General features: G+C 37.7%; 1 protein-coding gene and 1 long non-coding RNA gene across 2 annotated transcripts; one reads left to right on the plus strand and one right to left on the minus strand.

Annotated features, from left to right (window-relative positions):
* Positions 1-4921: 4921 nt before the first annotated feature.
* Positions 4922-5332, plus strand: LOC130994012 (probable carboxylesterase 15). The gene has a single exon (XM_057919047.1). The coding sequence runs from the start codon at positions 4922-4924 to the stop codon at positions 5330-5332; it is 411 nt and encodes a 136-aa protein (XP_057775030.1).
* A 14362-nt stretch (positions 5333-19694) lies between these two features.
* Positions 19695-20809, minus strand: LOC130993701 (uncharacterized). Its single transcript, XR_009091747.1, has 2 exons — positions 20180-20809; positions 19695-20098 (listed from the first exon to the last, which is right to left on the minus strand). It is a non-coding gene; the product is annotated as an uncharacterized LOC130993701 (long non-coding RNA).
* Positions 20810-20862: the final 53 nt, after the last annotated feature.

Here is a 20862-nt window from a genome sequence, read left to right on the forward strand (position 1 = left end):
ATAATTATTCTGTTTTTCTCCACCTTTATGTTCGAAAGTAAAAGTTTGGACTTGGAATTGTTTGTCCATCAGTCATCACCACATTCTCTTCTATTTTTTTCAACCTTAACACGTTAATCATAGTCAGCGCTCATCAGTCATAACAACTCGATTAATTTACAACAATCCTAATATCCTATTCAAATACTGCCAAAGTTTCAACGCATTAAGTTGGATTTTGTGTGGGGCGCGGCCCCAAATGCTTTGTTCCAATTTATTTGTTTGATTTATGTTTCCAGAATCTTGTGGCCAACCTATCTTTTCACACTTTTGTAATTAATTTGTTTTACATCTCCGTAATTTTCACATTATTCACCTCTGTATACTCTCTCTATCTCTCTCTCTCAAAATCAAAATAATTTTATCTATAAAGATATATGCAATATACATCTTAAATTTAATATCATATACAAAATAATTTAATATAATTTGTCAATTATGTATTTAAAATGAACAAATTTTTATCATTTAAAAAATTCAGGCATAAATTATACTACGTAATAAGGTTAGGCTAGTAAATTTAAATAAATATATGTTTAGAGAAAGATTCAATTAAGAATACACAAATATAATGAGAAATAAGAATAACGCTTATTTTTTAGATCTTATGATTGATTTTTGTTCTGTTATTTTTATTTTTTTATTTTTTTTTGCTTATTCATTTAATAATAAGGTTAGGCTAGTAAATTTAAATAAATAACTTAAACGTAAATCCTATGATTTAAGGGATTTATTCTTTATTTATGATAGGGTTAATTGCATATAAATTACTAAACTTTAAACAAATTCTCATTTTGCATATGAACTTTGAAATCTTTATTAAAATTACTCAATTATTGAATTTTTCTCATTTTGCATATTTGCCCATTTTTCATTGTGATGACATGACATAAATATACTCGATTGCATGAATATGCTTGCGTAGCATAAATATATATGACCGTTTGGAAAAACATAATTGACTTTGTAATGTATAATTGGATGAAAACGACGTCATTTCAGGCTCAAAGTTGTGCGAAAAATGCACAAATATTCAAAATGAGAAGAAATTAATAGTTGAGTAATTTTAATAAAGACTTTAAAGTTCATGTGCAAAATGAAAGTTTGTTAAAAATTCACTAATTTATATGCAATTAACCCTTTATGATAACATGTTATCTCAATTTAGTTTACGCAATAGTGACTTTAATGATGAATCTGTTTCTTTATCATTTACGCAACAAAAATGTTATCCATTGTTGTTCATATAATTTGACGGTTGATATTTAATCTTTGAGAAATCATATGTAAATATCTTAACTCTATGTCGAATACGTCTAAATTCATCATATAAATGTCTGAATTTTGAAAATTGAAAATTTTGTTTCTTATGTGATTCGAACCAAATACCATGAATTCATCAATAAAGTAATAAATCAATCGTAAACTTTGATGATCTAAGGTTGAAAAAAGTTCTCATTTTATATTTTAAAATGTGTTTATATTTTAATGCATCCACACACACACATATATATATAAGAAGTGGGATTAGTTGCCTTTACCAGTTTGATACTAAGACCGAAGAGTGAGTCTTTTGTCCCCTCTTCTTGACAAGGGCCTTGTCACGAGCTGGGCTCGAACCAGTGCTTTCCGGTCCGGATTTCAACTTTTCTGATTGGGACTTTGAAAAGAAAGAAGAGAAAGAACTGGGAGTTTGCGACGAGCAAGAAAGACTCTTGAGAAGGAAATGTTTTAATTGTAGCTATATATATATATATCATCTTTTCTTAGGTAGTACTCCCTCCGTCCATAAAAAATTATCAAATTGTGGACGACATAGATTTTAACAAAATGTGAGTGGAGTTGTATGAATCCTACAATTATAAATGGAAATAACAATTTTTTTATGGACGGACTGAGAAGGAAATTGTGACAAATTTTTCGTGGACGAAAGAAGTATATAGATTCAAGAAGCACATATTATGTGTATGTGGACACATAGAAATGCAACACGTGACAGAGACCTTCCAAGATTTAAAAAAAAAAAAAAAAAACACATACGGAGGGTATTATTGAACCCTTGAAATATGACAATTAAGGTTTTTCGCATTTTTCAGGAAAAAAACGGGTAGGTGTATCATTAAAAACGTCTTCCACGCTCAATGCATGCAATCGAGTCTCCCTAGCATTCCCGGGAAGCCGTGCTTCGCCTCGTGCAGTGCTAGAAGCCTTGGGCAGTCGGCGAAAGTTGGCCTCCTCAAGTATTCCGCGTCGAAGAGTTGGTTGATGACTCGACAGAATCTGCGCAAGCACTCCAACGAGGTGGACTCGGTAATCTGTAGATACTCGTCATACTGGTCAGCTGCCCCACCATTTGCTAGCATACGAATAGCAGCCGTGCATTTCTGCAATGGTGTGAATTCGGATCTGTCAAGTGCATCCGTGCGTTGTTGAAAGTATGGATCGAACTGCACGGCGTCTACGATGTCAAAAATAATGCACGATGCATACGAAATCGGCGGCGTAAAATAGAGTCGGGTAGACCGAATTTTCTACAAAATAAGCCCGTTCCCGATGAATATACGCCTTCTTTGCCACCCTTCTTCGAGGACGACGGGTTTCCATCTCCAGATCACCAATAGCTTCAATAATTTGATGAAATTGTTGCACGAGATGAGAGAATTGTTGAGCACATTGCTCGTCGCCGCTTGATAAAGAGGATGACATTTTTGTAGAGATTTTTTTGATGTGGAGATGATTTTTTAGAAGTGAATTGAATGGAATAGAAGTGAGGTATATATAGATAATGTAAAAAGTTTTTTTTTTTTTTTTTAATTGAAAATGGAGACTACCATTGAATCCAACGGTCTCATTTAAAAAAAATTAAAAAAAAGTAAAAAAACGGTCGAAAATTTAAAAAAAACACAATTTTCAATTTTTTTTAAAGGGGGTGCGCCCCCCGGACGCGCCATAAATCATTAGCCATCATCCCATGTCGCCCCAAAGACGCGGCCTCGACCCAGCCGAGGTCTCCAGCGCGGACGAGTCTCCGTCGATGCGCCTCGACCCGGTGCGGGGAGGCCGCATTGGAGATGCTCTTAATGGTACATATAGCCATTTTGCACTATTCTTACCTAACACTTTGCGCGACATACATTGGGATGGATGGTACAAATATTCCATTTCGCATCATTTGTGCCAAACTCTTGGCGTGACATACAATGGAATGAATCGTACAAATATTTTATTTCGTACATTCTTGCCAAGGTCTGTCACATCAGCACTTGGGACAAATGATGTGAATATGTCATTTTATACTATTTTTTCCCATAAAAAGTGACACAATAAAATCACAATAGACTTTCAATCCATTCCAACAAATTGAATTATAATTGATGAACAATATTCAAATAAACATTTATTCATTTTTCAAATAATACAATTATAAATCATATGATCAAAATCTAACTAAATCTTCATTTTTCATCATTTTCTTCACTTTCTTGAACTGGAGGAAGGCATTGTGCGGGGGCGCAGTGAAGAATTGGGGAAGACCTGATATTGTTTTCTTTCTCACCTCAATATTTGCACACATGGCACAGATGGAACAAATTTCTTTACTAATTCCACTTGTTACTCGCATATGTTGTATACAGATCTCGGGACGACTAGCACGAACGTTGCTAATGACTCCATTCACATCAATCTTATTAGTCCTTGCCACGACATGAGATCTTGGAATGAGCGACATGGATAGGGCTAATGATTCCTTCGGGTGACACGACAGATCTTGGAATGGATGCTACAAATTCATTCAATTTCTTTTTAGATCTTCTTAGATCTGGATCTGCATCTCATAATTTTAGTAGATATGTAACTTCTATAACTCCTAGCCCCTAGGCCTCATATTTCACCAGATTCTGAAGGAGATGATGTTGATGGAAATGACGAAGAAAATCATAAAGAGAGAGAGAGAGATTTTGAAATTGATCGAAGTATATGCTAGTATATTGGTGGCAGTGCATCAGAGCAAAAGTTTTAGCGGCGTGACAGAGGAACTAGGATTTCGGGGAAAGGAAAGAGGGCGTGGAAGTAAGGAAAAAATAGATAGGCTGTATTTTTTTACATAAAAGAGAGGCAGGGTAATTCCATCCAAAACACACATAAAAATTCATTCAAGTTATTGTATAAATTATTTATGCATACAAGTTCATTTCAATTGAAAAGGCTTCATTTAGTGATATGCATAAATTCATTCATACCTATCTATTTATATTTAAATTTTACAGTAGATAAATATTGTCATTTATACCTTATGTGAGCACTATTCACGTTTAATTTAGATTAGTGTTATCTTTTTTTGTTTTATACATTTATTTTGATTCTAATAATGCACAAATTATTATTGAGATCAGTAATGTTATAAACTACATAAAAATAAACCTTAATTTGGTTATATTCTCTTTAACTTCAAATAATAAATAGAATAAATCGAGCTTTGATTTTTATGTAATTTATAAAAATAAGGGTTAAGTACCAAATACCCCCCCAACGTTGGGGCCCCTATCGCGTATAGGACTTTATAGTCAGGGTAGGCGCTGTTTACTACCTCAACGTGGCTAAACCTAAGCAAATCTCCACCTGCGTTTTAACACTGTTAAGTCACCGTTAATTTTTTTTTTTAAATTTTTAATTAAGATGGTCTCTCTCTCTCTCTCTCTCTCTCTCCCCCCCTCCCCCCATTGAGCATCATTTCCCGGCGAGAGAACATCGCCATTCCGCCGTGGTCTCCACCTTCCTAGACGACGCTAACCCCGTGAAGCCCGCCGCAGCCGGTCAGGCCTCCCCGGAGGCGCCATTTCCCGCACCCACGATATTCAATTCTCCACCAAAGTGGAGGATGATGGCACCGCTGTCTGGAAAGACTGCTTATGACAACCAACGCAACCTCCACCTCCGCCTCTACAAGCCCCGCTCCACCCCCGCCGCCGCCCTCCCCATTCTCTACTTCTGCCACGGGGGTGGTTGCCCCACCACCACACTTGCTGCCTCCGCCTTGCAGGTCATGGTGGTGGCGCCTGACTACCGGCTAGCGCTGGAGCACAGGCTCCCCATCGTCGTAGAGGATGTGCTCAGCTCTCTCAAGTGGTTACAGCAGCAGGCTCTGCTGGCTGACGGCGGCGGTGATGAGTGGCTGCGGAAGGGAATTGATTTCGGGAGAGTGTTCGTGGTGGGTGATTCCTCCGGCGGGAACCTGGCCCACCGGGGAGGCCGGACCGACTGCGGCGGGCTCTACGGGGTTAGCGTCGTCTAGGAAAGTGGAGACCACGGCGGAGGGGCGATGTTCTCTCGCCGGGAAATGATGCACGATGGGGGGAGGGGAGAGAGAGAAAGAGAGAGACCATCTTAATTAAAAATTAAAAAAAAATAATTTTTTTAACGGTGACTTAACGGTGTTAAAACGCAGGGGGGATTTGCTTAGGTTTAGCCACGTTGAGGTAGTAAACAGCACCTACCCTGACTATAGGGTCCTATACGCGATAGGGGCCCCAATGTTGGGGGGTATTTGGTACTTAACCCTAAAAATAATTTCAATGACAATTAATTTATGAGGTATTACAATCAAAATAAATGTATAAAACAAAAAAGATAATTATATTATAAACGTGAGCAATGCTCACATAAGATATGTATCATAACATTTCTCTTTTATTATTATTATTATTATTATTATTATTATTATTATTATTATTATTATTATTATTATTATTATTATTATTATTAAGTTGACAATACAAGTGATATGTACAAAGTTGAACTAAAACGAGTTACATATTTTCTTTTTAAATAAAGTACTAAAATGTTGAAGAAAGTGATAACTATGATAAGTTGATTGATATTATACACTCTATTCATATATGAAAATTTGATAAATACAATTACAAATTATCGTTTTATTAATTGATTATTCAGTCTTGAATTATTAATATATATATTGCTCGAGAGGATTGCTAGCTTGTGTTAGAACCGGGTACACGATCGAGATATTACAAAATAAATATTTTGAGATATTACAACTCAAAATAATTGAAAATATTACAAAGAAAATAATTTGAGAAATTACAACTCAAATAAATGTATACAACTGAAATATACTGTATAAATAAATTATACGTATAAACTAAGTCGAGTCGAGATGAATCTCTTCCCGCAAGAAGATTATCGCTCCGGTAGTGCTCTTCGGTTTGGCGTATCTCCCCCAAAGGTAAAACGACTTCGTCTCGTCGGATGTAGCACCACAATCCGGCGAGCTCCGGCGAACTGAATAGGATCAAGAACTGAGCACAAGTGTTATGCAGAGAGTGTGAGTGTATATGGCAGAATGCAGAATATATGTTAGTATATCTTCTGCAAGCTTTCCAGAGGTCTATTTATAGACATGTGGTAAGTATGAATTCAATACATTGAATTCTACTATGACGACTGGAAGCAGTAAAGGTTGAAGAAATGGCCGGTGGGCGCAGTCATTGAAGAAACTCAGTTGCAAAAAAGAAGACGCCATGCAGAAGTCGAAGCTGGCGTGCTTCTGCTACTGCTCCTTCTGCTGCTGCTGATGTGTTGCTGTGGGTTGGGCCAAGAAACAATTTAGTTGGGCCAAAAAATAAAATCCTGTTGGGCCAAAAATAAAAGCCCAATGGAGTTGGTCCAAAAATAGTTTGGGCCCCAAACACCACCCCAAAGCACCAATTGCCAAGATCCAAGTCCTTGGCCGCGGCCCGTACCCGACCCGCCCGTCCGGCGGCGACGTCGTCGTCCGTCCGTCCGTCCGATCGATCGTCGGCGGCGGCGCGCGTGTGTGTGTGCGCGAGGCTAGTACTTAGATCAAGCCCACTAGCAAGCCCACAAGTCAATTTATCAACTCCATGTGCTTTGCTATTCTTATACATGAAAAACATCTCTATGTTTTCCAATGTGGGATAACATAGCATAAATGTTATTTTCCCTCTTCAACATCCAAACTTTGACATACAATATCTCACTCATCGGAAATCGGTTTTGAGACTTCAAGTATATCACGTTGATCTACTCGAGATGTAGATTAACATCCAATCATTATTTTAATTAAATAATAAATATTTAATTAAATAATAATTTCCAGATATGGCATTAAAACCATATTTCCAACAATCCCCCACATGAGTGAGAAATCAGTATGCGAAAGTATGCAAACACTTAGCTCAGTCCTCTTAAGATACAACATTGCATTTGGAAAGGTAGCTTGTGGCTTTGAACCTGCCATAGTCAATATTATCGAGTATACCGGCGGCCTAGTGGATATGTGTTCCTTGAACTAGTCCTCCTCGGTGTATACTGAGTCAACAATATTGACACAATATTGCTTTCAATCCTTATTCGTTCTCACGTTTGTGTCCATTACAGGCCTTGGAACACCTCTTTGGATTCATAAGTGTTTCAATCGAAGCGGCCCCACTTCACACTTACATAGGTGACTCTTAACTCAAGTATCCTGCTATACTTGTCCTCTTCGAGGAGTTCTAGAGTCATTAAAAGTCAAAGACTTAACCTCACCACGTGCAGGTTTCCGAACACTCACTGTTCTACAAGGAATAGGCTAATTCGAGTGTTCAACACACGGATTTTCATAGCTTAGTTGTCCCATTGAACCAAGTTCTTGGGATCCTCCAGTCATCATGGTTGGGTTGCCACTATGATTATCCTTAATTTGTGGACTTCAAACCCATTCCCCCTAACAGTTTATACATCTGATCTCGATGGATACTTTTTGTCAAAGGATCCGCTATGTTATCAATTGATCTTGTATAATCAATTGTGATAACTCCACTAGTGATCAGATGTCTCACGGTATTATGACGTCGACGAATATGTCTCGACTTACCGTTATACAAATGGTTTTGTGCTCGTCCGATAGCAGCTTGACTATCACAATGAATTATTACTGGACGACACAGGTTTCGACCAACATGGAATATCCTCGAGGAAATTTTTAAGCCACTCGGCTTCTTCACCAGCTTTATCCAAAGCTATGAATTCTGATTCCATGGTCGATCTAGCAATACATGTTTGCTTCTTGGATTTCCAAGACACAGCACCACCCCCCACAGTGAATACATAACCGCTCGTTGAAAACGAGTCTTTGGCATCAGATATCCAATTTGCATCACAGTACCCTTCAAGTACAGAGGGTTCCCTAGTATAATGAATCGCATAGTTTTGAGTATATTTCAAATATCTCAAAACCCTTTCAAGAGCTTTCCAATGTTCATTACTAGGGTTAGCTGTAAAGCTGCCCAACTTGTTGACCGAGCATGCTATATCGGGACGAGTGCAATTTGTTAGATACAACAAGCTCCCAATAATCTTCGCATATTCTATCGCGTCAACAGGTTCTCCCTTGTGTACACTCAAATGCACACTAGGTTCCCATGGTGTCTTAGCTATTGGCTTGTCAAAAGCGTTGAATTTCTTTAACACTTTCTCAACGTAGTGAGATTGTGTTATAGTAATACCATCAGGTCTTCTTAGAATTTTAATTCCAAGGATAACATCAGCTAAGCCCATATCTTTCATGCTAAAATTTTTACTTAGCATGCCTTTGGTTTCTTGAATCACTCGGGAATTACTTCCCATGATGAGCATGTCATCTACATAAAGACAAACAATAACATATCCGTTATTAGAATTCTTAATGTAGACACATTTATCGCACTCATTGATTCTGAATCCATTTGACAACATTACACTGTCAAATTTTAAATGCCATTGAAGCGGTGCTTGCTTCAACCCATATAAAGACCTTTGAAGTTTGCATACTTTGTGCTCTTGCCCAGGTACTACAAACCCTTCAGGTTGCTTCATATATATTTCATCTTCCAACTCGCCATACAAGAACGCAGTTTTCACATCCATTTGGTGAATCTCGAGATTGTGCAAGGCAGCAATAGCGAGAAGCATCCGAATAGATGTTAGTCTGGTCACAGGTGAATAGGTATCGAAGAAATCGTACCCTTCTTTCTGCCTGAAACCTTGAACGACAAGTCGGGCTTTGTACTTATCTATAGTACCATCAGATTTGTACTTCTTCTTTAGGATCCATTTGCATCCTAAAGCTTTACTTCCAGGTGGTAGATCCACTAACACCCAAGTATGATTCTGCATAATGGAATCAATCTCAATATCGATGGCTTCTTTCCAGAGAGCTGCATCTGAGCCAGACATAGCTTCTTTAATCGTCACCGGTTCGCCATCTAGCATCAAGACAACATAATCCGGTCCATAGACATTAGCTTTTCTAACTCGTTCCCCACGTCTCGGTTCTACATCCATAGGTTTAGACCTTGGTCTTTTCCTATTAGGTGGTACATGATTAGAACCCGTGGCATCATCTACTTGAGTAGAATTACTAGCTACTTCCATAGGTTTAGAACCTGTAGCATCACCATCAACTCCATCATTAGAGTTCGATGTACCTTTATCCTTGTTAGGATAGATATTTTCAAAGAATATAGCATTCCTTGATTCTATCGTTGTCCCAACATGTATATCAGGTATCTCCGATCTGTGCACTATAAAACGATAGGCACTGCTATTAAGTGCATGATCAATGAAGATACAATCCACCGTTTTAGGTCCTATTGTAACTTGCTTTGGTAAAGGTACTTCTACCTTGGCTAAACACCCCCACACTTTGAGGTATTTATACGAAGGTTTTCTTCCTTTCCATAGCTCATAGGGAGTTACATCTTTCCCTTTGAGTGGAATCTTGTTCAAGATATAGTTGGCCGTTAAGACAGCTTCCCCCCACATGTTCTGGGATAATCCTGAACTAATCAACAAGGCATTCATCATCTCCTTAAGAGTTCGATTCTTGCGTTCAGCAACGCCGTTAGATTGTGGTGAATAAGGAGCCGTGGTTTGATGGATTATACCACTTTCGTTGCATAATTCAGCAAACGGAGCTACATATTCTCCACCTCTATCACTTCGAACCATCTTAATTCGACATCCAAGTTGATTCTCGGCTTCATTTTTGAAGTTTCTAAAAGCTTCAATAGCCTCATCTTTACTTTTCAATAAGTAAAGGTAACAATACTTTGTGCAATCGTCTATAAAGGTGATAAAGTACTTCTTGCCACCTCTAGTTTGCACGAACTTTAAATCACAAACATCGGTGTGAATAAGTTCCAAAGGTTGAGTGCTCCTTTTTACCGATTTAAACGGTAACTTAGCCATTTTGGCTTCAACACAAACTTCACATTTTTCTTGTGAGTTGTATTCATCAACTTTTAGTAAATTCATTTTTACTAATCTCTTTATAGCATTTAGATTAACATGTCCAAGTCTACAATGCCATAAATCAGAACACTCAATCAAGTAAGCAGAAGAAGTTGATGCATCTTTATTGATTTTAGCCTTGGCAGGCTTACAAGCTCTTACACCAAGTTTGAAAAGTCCTTCGGAGGCATAGCCTTTCCCTAGGAACTTTCCCCACTTGCGTATTACAACATAGTCAGATTTGAAAAACAATTCAAAATCCTTATTCGTAAGCCTAAAGCCCGAAATTAAATTCTTTCGGACAGTTGGAACGTGTAATACGTCTTTTAATGTGATCTCCACGCCCGACGTGAGTTGAAGAATTCACATCTCCCATGCCAAGGACTTGGGATGTCCGCTCGCTAGCCTCCATTATCGTTTTGTTTTCCACTTCCTTGTAGTTGTGGAACAACTCACGATTTATGCATATATGGACGGTAGCGCCGGTATCCACGAACCAAGCGTTCGGGTTGTCCACATGATTCACCTCGGAGATCATGGCAGCAAAGTCATCGTGGTTCCAATCGTCGAAGTCCTTCTCGACGTTGTTCACGTTGCCATTTGCTTTCTTCCGCTTTGGCTTGCGGCAATCCTTAGCCATGTGACCTTTTTTGTCACAATTATAACATACACCATCAAGCTTTGATGGTTGACTACCGCTTTGCTTCCCTTTACCCTTATTATTAGGGTTAGGGCGACCACGTTTATTGGAGGGACCGCCTTTCTCGGTGAGATTGGCCTTTGCCTCCATCGGAGCTTTTCCCTTTTGATCACGACTTCTCACGTGATCCTCCATTTGAAACTTGGATATTAATATCGGCACGGACATCTCCGAGCGCTCATGCTTCAAAAGGTTTTGAAATTTCCTCCAACTAGGAGGTAATTTCTCTATGATGATTGCAACGAGCAATGCATCCGCCAAGGGCATCCCTTCGGCTTGAACCTCATGTGAAAGATTTTGGAATTCTTCCACTTGGTCCATCAATGGCCGGGAGTCGACCATTTTGTATTCCAACCATTTGGCGACAATATACTTGGTAGTATTTGCCTTGTCCACTTGATATTTCAAATCAAGGGCCTCCCACAATTGTTTCGCGGTTTCATGAACCTTGAAAACACGGTAGAGCCGTTCGTCCAGAGACATGAGAACGGTGTTACGGCACAAGTAGTCGCCGCGGCACCAGTTCAAATATCCGGCACGAATTTCTTGGCTCGTCTCCCCTTCACTCGGGGTTGGAGGTTTATCCTCCATCAAGAATCCGGCAAACCCCACGGTTGTGAGGTAGAATAGCATCTTTTCTTGCCAATATTTAAAATTCTTGCCCGAGAACGTTGATGGTTTCTCGGCAAGACCAATAGTTCTGGATGTTTGCAATGGGGCCATGGTTGACGTTGAAGCGCCCATTGATGCAAACGAGGAAAACATTGACGACGTGGTTGAACCGATGGTTGCAGAGGTGGTGGCCGCCGTCCATATTGACGTCGGTGTGAGCCATTTCTCGAACGTGTATCAACGGCAGAGAATAATCTTCTTGCGATTGTTAGAACCGGGTACACGATCGAGATATTACAAAATAAATATTTTGAGATATTACAACTCAAAATAATTGAAAATATTACAAAGAAAATAATTTGAGAAATTACAACTCAAATAATTGTATACAAGTGAAATATACTGTATAAATAAATTATACGTATAGACTAAGTCGAGTCGAGATGAATCTCTTCCCGCAAGAAGATTATCGCCCCGGTAGTGCTCTTCGGTTTAGGCGTATCTTCCCCAAAGGTAAAACGACTTCGTCTCGTCGGATGTAGCACCACAATCCGGCGAGCTCCGGCGAACTGAATAGGATCAAGAACTGAGCACAAGTGTTATGCAGAGAGTATGAGTGTATATGGCAGAATGCAGAATATATGTTAGTATATCTTCTGCAAGCTTTCCAGAGGTCTATTTATAGACATGTGGTAAGTATGAATTCAATACATTGAATTCTACTATGACGACTGGAAGCAGTAAAGGTTGAAGAAATGGCCGGTGGGCGCAGTCATTGAAGAAACTCAGTTGCAAAAAAGAAGACGCCATGCAGAAGTCGAAGCTGGCGTGCTTCTGCTACTGCTCCTTCTGCTGCTGCTGATGTGTTGCTGTGGGTTGGGCCAAGAAACAATTTAGTTGGGCCAAAAAATAAAATCCTGTTGGGCCAAAAATAAAAGCCCAATGGAGTTGGTCCAAAAATAGTTTGGGCCCCAAACACCAATTGCCAAGATCCAAGTCCTTGGCCGCGGTCCGTACCCGACCCGCCCGTCCGGCGGCGGCGCGCGTGTGTGTGTGCGCGAGGCTAGTACTTAGATCAAGCCCACTAGCAAGCCCACAAGTCAATTTATCAACTCCATGTGCTTTGCTATTCTTATACATGAAAAACATCTCTATGTTTTCCAATGTGGGATAACATAGCATAAATGTTATTTTCCCTCTTCAACATCCAAACTTTGACATACAATATCTCACTCATCGGAAATCGGTTTTGAGACTTCAAGTATATCACGTTGATCTACTCGAGATGTAGATTAACATCCAATCATTATTTTAATTAAATAATAAATATTTAATTAAATAATAATTTCCAGATATGGCATTAAAACCATATTTCCAACAGCTTGTACTAGTAAAAAGGCTCAAGTGTCATACAAATTTGGTGGGGGTTTTGAGTTGAGATTTGAGGGAAGAGGGTTGAAGTCCGCTAGTATATATGCAGTAGGACGGGCTAGCCCGTGCGCTTTTACCTAATTTCTCAATATTTAATATTGCATTCAATCAATATAAATATTAAAATTATATGGTGAGAAATAGTAAACGACCAAAATGTGTATACAACACAATATATTTAGAAGTATAATTTATAATTCAAGGTATGTGGAGATTATATTTTTAAAATAATCAAAATTTCATATGTAAGATATTGTTATTTTCGATTATTCTTAATGAGAATTTCCCCTTTTCGCCTAAAAATAAAAATAAAAAAATAATTTTTTTTTCATATATATATATATATGGATATATTTTTGAGTGATATGACATGATCGATAAAATAATTCAACTTAATTAAGTATTTATCATTTCAAATCAGACGCTCCCTTAGTGAGTTATGTCACTAGACATTATTTTAGAGATTTTTTTATGATAATAATATATCATTTGCGATACATAACGGTGGAAGCTCTTTTATCCATAAAAAAGTATATCCGCCTACCTCACATCTTATTATGTGGGATTATTTGGACTCTTATTTTCAAGTCAATTAATTAACACTAAATGCAATTAATAATAATGTTACTTGTGACTTATAATTTGACCAATCCTAATTCGATATGTGAGTACCATATATAGAGCAAGCAAACAAACATTATAGTGAGTTTGCAAGTTATGCGTTACGTAATCATTAATTTTATTCTTTGAAGCATCAATATGCACTGGTATTGAAGACGATTCAGAAAATTGTTGAGTCGCAGTGCATCTTGGTAATTGCTTGTTTTGGATAGAATTAATTAGATGAGGACCCCAATTTTGTTTAATTGGTGAAAATATTAATTGCAGCAACAAATACAAGTTTGTTGTGATGTCAAAATCGTACGTTCTCATTAGTCATTTATAGCTCATCATTATGTTTATTTATCTTGTAATGGAAGCGAGCCCATTTTAATTTCATTGTTCTAAAATTTTTAATGCACTAGAATATACGCTTAATTTTCTACCTTTTTTTCCTGTCTTGTTCTCAGTTTTTCTATTTTCTTGAATCTTTTGTTCAACTTTGATTTTTCTTGAAGGATGATGACTTTCCTTTTCATGATTGGATGCGTGATCTAATATATAATCATAAGTTGCAGCTGTAAATGGCTGAAAAATACATTTTAGGAACTTTTTCAATGAGAATTTTATAAAAATTTGGAAATTATAATTTGTTTTATAAGTATAAATATTTTTTAGAGTTGAGTTCGTATAATAACCCAAGCCTTATATTATATAAATAGAGTACTTAGTTTTACTCATTGATCTTATTTATTTAATGGTTGAATTTTTTTACGATATTTTAATAAGTTTTAAATGGATTTTTAATGATAAGCATATTTTTTTACACTTAATGTTAAACACAATTTTATGCACACTGATGTGGATGGTTTTGGTGGAAAAGCAGGGTTGTTGGATCTAAAAGTCCATAGATATACAGGATTTTATTTACATCATTGAAGCTCCAGAAGCTTGAAAGGAGAATCAGCCTTGATAGAGGAGAATCAATAGTGAACTCATGTTAACAAGATATGATAATAGCCGATGAATCAACGCTGAAGACAACAAAGAAGTTCAAACATGTCTTCTGTCAGCGCTGATCGACAGGAATGAGGTGTTAAACAGATTAACTTAGATCCAAATTGCAGTCCTGATTACAAACAACTCAGTCAGAAGAAGACAAATGTTATTGTTAGCGTGGGATCTTGGCAGCGAATTCGGCTGATGTCATCAATGAGCACACTACACGTGAACCTGTGAAAGGACAAATCTATCCCTGAAAAGTGCATGGACAGATTGAAAAAAAACCGACGATGCACTTAGTTTAGATTTTGTCTATAAATATTTGCTCATTTTTCGTTGTATTCACACATTATTCATTATAACATACTCTCGACATTATATTAAATTAGATTTTATTAAAAAAGAAAAAACCTAAAAACCCCTTGAGAGCACAAAAAGCTGACTAAAGGGCCGGACCTCATTAAAACCTTGCTAAGGAAAACCCAGTGGGAAAAACCAAAAGCAAGGAAAAAGAGTATCCGTCTATATAGAAAAAACAAACAAGGAAAACCACCGGCAGACATTGGGGGGACGCATCTTCAAGAACTCCGGCCTGACCATCGTCCTTAAGAGCGACCGGAACCCAATGCCGCCAAACACAAAACCTGAAAAAAGAACCCGGGTTGCGCAACCCACCATCAATTCTACTATGACAGAACAAAAGATGGCTAAAAAAACCAAGGCCGAAGGCAAGAACCAACGCCAAGCAACCAACGGGGATCAACATACCCGACCCCAGGCCCGAGCTCACCCGGGACCTGAAAAAAAGGCCGAGTGTTACTCTCGACATTATAAACTTGCTGGAAAAATTCTTAGTTTTGAAGATGCCAAAACTCAATGACAACAAAACTCCAATGATAACCAAACTACTTGATGGAACGAGAAGTTCCCAGCTAAAGTGCAATAAGCTAAAATCTAATTCAAAGTGAAATAAGACTTAGAGAAATTCTATGTAGAAATTAAAGGCTGCTAGAAATTCCAACTAAAGAAGAAGATTCTGTCGAATAAGAAAACCTAGTTGAAGACGGAGTTCCAACTAAAGTGAGGATCCAACTTAAGAAGAGAACCAACTCATGAGGAGATCCAGCTGACGAAGAAGACTCAACGGATGTGCATATCCAGTTGAGAACCAATAAACAATTGATCAAATATTGCAGCTGACTTCTAGTCCACTGAAGTGGACCCGACCGAAGTTCATCCATATCTGACATATTGCAGAGCAAATCCAAAGTTGCAGAGTTCACATTACAAAGTTGCAAGACTCGACAGCGACATCTTAGATGCAATCCAATTGGAAGATTTCAATGCACAATGTATCAGAATTGAAGAAATCTCTCTCCAACGGCTCTATTCAACTCCCGTCTATAAATATTACGGAAGATCAAGATACGCGTGACCAGAGTTGCTGTGCATTTGATTTCTCAATCCTTTAAGGATATCCTTAGATAAATGCAACAGTCCAAAAATGAGCTATATCTACATTGTACTCCCTCCGTCCCGGCTTTTGGTATCCAGTTGAGAACGGCACGAGTTTTAATAAAGTGATTGATGTGTTATGAGTGGAATAAGGGTCCCACATTTTATGTGAGAGTTAAAATAATTAAAGTAGAGTAAGGGCCCCACCTACTTTTACCAAAAATATAAATGGATACTAAAATGTGGGACGGCCAAAAAAGGAAAGTTGGATACTAAAAGCTGGGACGGAGGGAGTAATATTCTAAGTTTATACTTGTGAATAAATATATAGTTAGTTCCTAGCTAGGTATAGCTCTTCATTATAATACCCTTAGCCTAGATTCTGAGCGCACTAAAATATCCTTCATTGTAACATTGTCCTCAGTTGGAGAATCTCTTGAAATATTTCACCTTTGTAAGAGATGGGTGTTAGAGCAAGAATAAGTTCGACGAGTAAGCTATGTACGAGTAATTAGAAACTTCGGAGAGGATACATAAGCAAACTGTGAAGATTTCTTAGAACAATCACAACCGCGTAATCTGTGGATCAGCTTAGCGTATCTAGTTGGTTGCTTGGCTTGCAACCTAAGAACAAGGAATCCTAAAGTAAAGTGGATTCCCCGTTGTGGACGTAGGAGCAGTTGGCTCTGAACCACATTAAACCTTTTGTGTGCTTTACTGTGTGTTTTACATATTACAAACATGTATACATCATAATTAAGCATACATTTCAGCTGCATTATCTTAATTTAACTTACCGAGTTTTCTTCTTAAGATCTTGATTTAAATCAAACTCATACTAAGCGTATAAGATAGAAAAAAATATTTTCACAAAGCGAATTTTTAATCACCACATTCAGCACACACTCACTTACCAGTCTAGTTGACTAGCTAAGGAGCAGCTAGAGAGATTCATAACTGAACACATAGTGTGAACAACCTTAATTGTGTGTGTGTGTGTGTGTGTAGCTATATATTTGGGTGCACTCCAGTGAGATTGTCATTTTTCGTGAGATTATGAGTACAATAAATAAGACATTATATAGTGTTGAACAAGGTAGTATATAATGATGAATAACGTTATTAAAAAAATTGGTAAAATTTTCGCTTCCTCCAGGATTCGAACCCTGGTAAAAATTTTCGCCATCTAAGTAAATATCAGCCATAAGATACATAAAATCAACACCCACAAATCAATCTAAGATCTCATCACATATAAGGGATCTCATTGGAGCGCTCCGTGCTATATATTAATGTAATTATTAAATGAATTATTATTAATGATTGTACGAATGAAGTTTTGGGGGGATAAAAATGTAGGAATTGATTTAGCTTTAATATAGATATATAGAATAAGGGTAATTGCCCCTAAATACATAAACTTTCACAGATTTATGGAATTGCACACCACCTTTAAATTCAGTCCCACAATAAATAACCTTTGATAATTTTATAATTTTTCCCATGACACCTGAAAACCCCAAATTCAGAAACGACGTGGACGCCGGAACACCCACGTGGACTTGGTGGACAGTTGGCCAAAACGACATCATCCTAATTTAATAAAAAGCGACGTCGTTTCCTTTGTATCTTCCCAGATTAATAACAATTTCCTCCTCCACTTTGCAGCTGAGCCCTAATTTTCGTCCTTTGAGACAGCCTTCGTCTAAAATCGTAGAACTTCATCTGAGTGCAGGGAGAAGAGAGCTTTTGAAATTGTAGAACCTATCTATACCATTTTCGCTGGAGCCCTAATTTTCGTGCTTTGAAGATAGCTCTCTTCTGAAATTCACCGTCTTCTTACAGTTGAGCCCTAATTAACCTTTCTCGTCTGAAATCGCAGCTGTGAGAGAAGAGAACAGGGAGAACCAGAATTTCTCTTCGCTGGAGATATTTGATATCGCTGTGAGAGAGTAGGGTGAAGAAAGTAAGGAGAAGAGAGCCATGGGAGAGTGGTACGCATCTTGTGCTTTCAAATTATGCTTAATTTGTTAAGTTTTTAGGGTTTAGGAGTGGTTGATTGTTCTGTTTCAGTTCAGTTCGTAGGTTGAATGATTGATTTTTCTTTCCATCTGCAGTTATTATTTTTCTCTTTTCATACACCATGGTGGATATTTTATTGATGTGGATAGAGTTGAATGTTATATGAAGGGGCATTATATAGAAAGATATGACTTTGAAGAGCATAATTTCAATTTAGAAAGACTTCATGAAATTGTTAAGTCAATAGGTTATGCCTCGTGGACTAAGTTATGGTACATATTTCCTAAGAGTAATTCATTTAGGTGGATTAAAACTGAAGTGAAGGATATGTTAAAAATGTTAACTAAAGAATGTAGAAATTTGAGTGTATATGTGGAGGGTGGGGTTGATGACAACACAAGTACACTCCAAAGTAACCTTGGGCTTGAGCAAATAACTGAGAGTGTTGTGGCAGTTGTTGGTGATGTGCAGATTGATGCAGGAGAAGGGGATAATCTGGAGGAAAGTGAATATGAGTGGGATGCATTGGAGGGGGCTGAAGAGACAGGGGTAGATGATGGGTTAGATGATAATGAGCTAGCAGAGGGTGATGAGGAATATATAGAAGCTAGGCAGAGGGCTAGAGAAAGTGAAGTTGAGGAACTACAAAGGTTTGCGGAAGAATATGTACCACCAACACTTGATGATGTAGAAGTAGAGAATCTGAGTATGAAGACTCAGAGGGGGATGTGAATTCTAATGAAAGTGGCGAGGATGGGGAAACCATTAAATCCAACATAAACAGAATAGTGTATAACCTAAATGTGATCACAAAAAACTTCAGCTGGTGGTTGGGATGAGGTTTCAGGATGGATGGCAATGTTGGAATGCTTTAACTACAATGTCAATAGAGAATGGAAAGTTTGTGCAGTTTAGGAGGGTTTCTAAACATCGAAGTAACTCGAGTCATTTCAGTTTATGTAAGTGAAATCTGATACATTAATGAACAATAACTTAAGAATTTAAGAAGCATGCAATCATAAAAGAATCTCTTTCTGTCATTAAAGTTGCAGAGCCATAAAATGCGAGTGAGAACTAATCCTAAAAGCATATATTAGAAGTATGAGGGACTATAAATAATAAACCTCTTTTCAAATGAAAGGGGAATCATTTTGAGGCAGGAATAAACGTTTTTAAGAAAACAACAGAAATCTATTAAATTCATAGGAGAGGGAACGACATGATGAGTTATTATATGTTACATGTCCGAATAAACAGTAGACAATAAAAAATCCTAGCAGAAATTCCAACTATTCTAAAAATATCTATACACTTGAAGACAAAGTTCGTAGTGAATCTGCATTTGAAGTGTTATTTATGTACACCTGAGACCTCATTTGGATATTGAGATTCTGCACTTGATTTTACACTTAATATTAGTTCCTGCAAATTATTGGGGCAATGTCCAATCTATTCTTTATACCAACCAAAACATCCATTACATCAATAGAGCTATTACTTCCATAAATGGAACTTCAAATAAAATGCAGAAACAAACCAGTTTATCAATGGGCAATGCCCATTCTTCATACCAACAAAACATCCATTACATCAATAGAGTTATTACTTCTACTACAACTACACCAAAACTATACACACTTAACCAAAACATAAAATGCACAAAAAAAATACAATCAACTGCATATACTTTATTTTTCATTCCAGTTTTTCTTTAATCTTCTTCAAATCTTGAAGCTCGGCATTTGTCTCATCAAATCTCAGCTTTATTGCAGCCACTTCTTCAGCTTTAGCTCGGATTTCTCCATTCTTCATTTCCACCAGCATGGTTCTGCAGTTCAGTTGCTCTACCAATTTATCCCTTTCGTTTTTAATATTATTGAAGCACAACTTGTAGTATGCGCTTAGCTCAGGATCAACCCATTGCCATAACCCACAATTATTCGACTAAAACAAATTAAGAACACACAATGAACTATCAAATAATTACAGTAAGAATTCAACCATAAAATCAATAGATGAAATTACCTTCATTCGAGAACAATAGTAGAATCTTCTTTGCGGATTCTTCTAAGTGTGTGAGGTTTCCTCAATCGCTGGAATACCATGCCCACACAATTTCTCAAACCTAATTGAATCCCTTGAGCTTGAAGAGTTTTGTTTGTTTCAGAGACAGATACCCTAAAAATCGATTCACTGCTTTATTCAGTTCCTGCAAATCGAGTCCCTGCTCCATTCTCCCTACAAATCGAGTTTCATGCTCCCTGCTCTCTTCGACGCTCGCTCCTTCACCGAAGATGCTCGCTCGCTCTCGCAAAAATTAGGGCTCCAGCAAAATGGTAGAGATAGGTTATGCGATTTTAGAAGCTCTCTTCTCCCTGCACTCACTTGCGCGATTTCAGATGAAGTTCTGCGATTTCAGACGAAAGCTCTCTCAAAGGACGAAAATTAGGGCTCAGCCGCAAAGGGGAGGGGGAAATTGTTTTTAATCTGGGAAAATACATAGAAAACGACGACGTCTCCTATTAATTAGGAGGTTTTGGCCAACTGTCCGGTGAATCAACGTGGGCGTTCCGACGTCCACGTCATTTCTGAATTTGGAGATTTCAGGTGCCATGGGAAAAATCAGAAAATTATCAAAGGTTATGTATTGTGGGGCTGAATGTAAAGATGATGTGCAATTCCAGAAATCTGTGAAAATTTATGTATTT

The sequence above is a fragment of the Salvia miltiorrhiza genome, chromosome 7, assembly GCF_028751815.1.
Source record: "Salvia miltiorrhiza cultivar Shanhuang (shh) chromosome 7, IMPLAD_Smil_shh, whole genome shotgun sequence".
NCBI lineage: Eukaryota > Viridiplantae > Streptophyta > Magnoliopsida > Lamiales > Lamiaceae > Salvia > Salvia miltiorrhiza.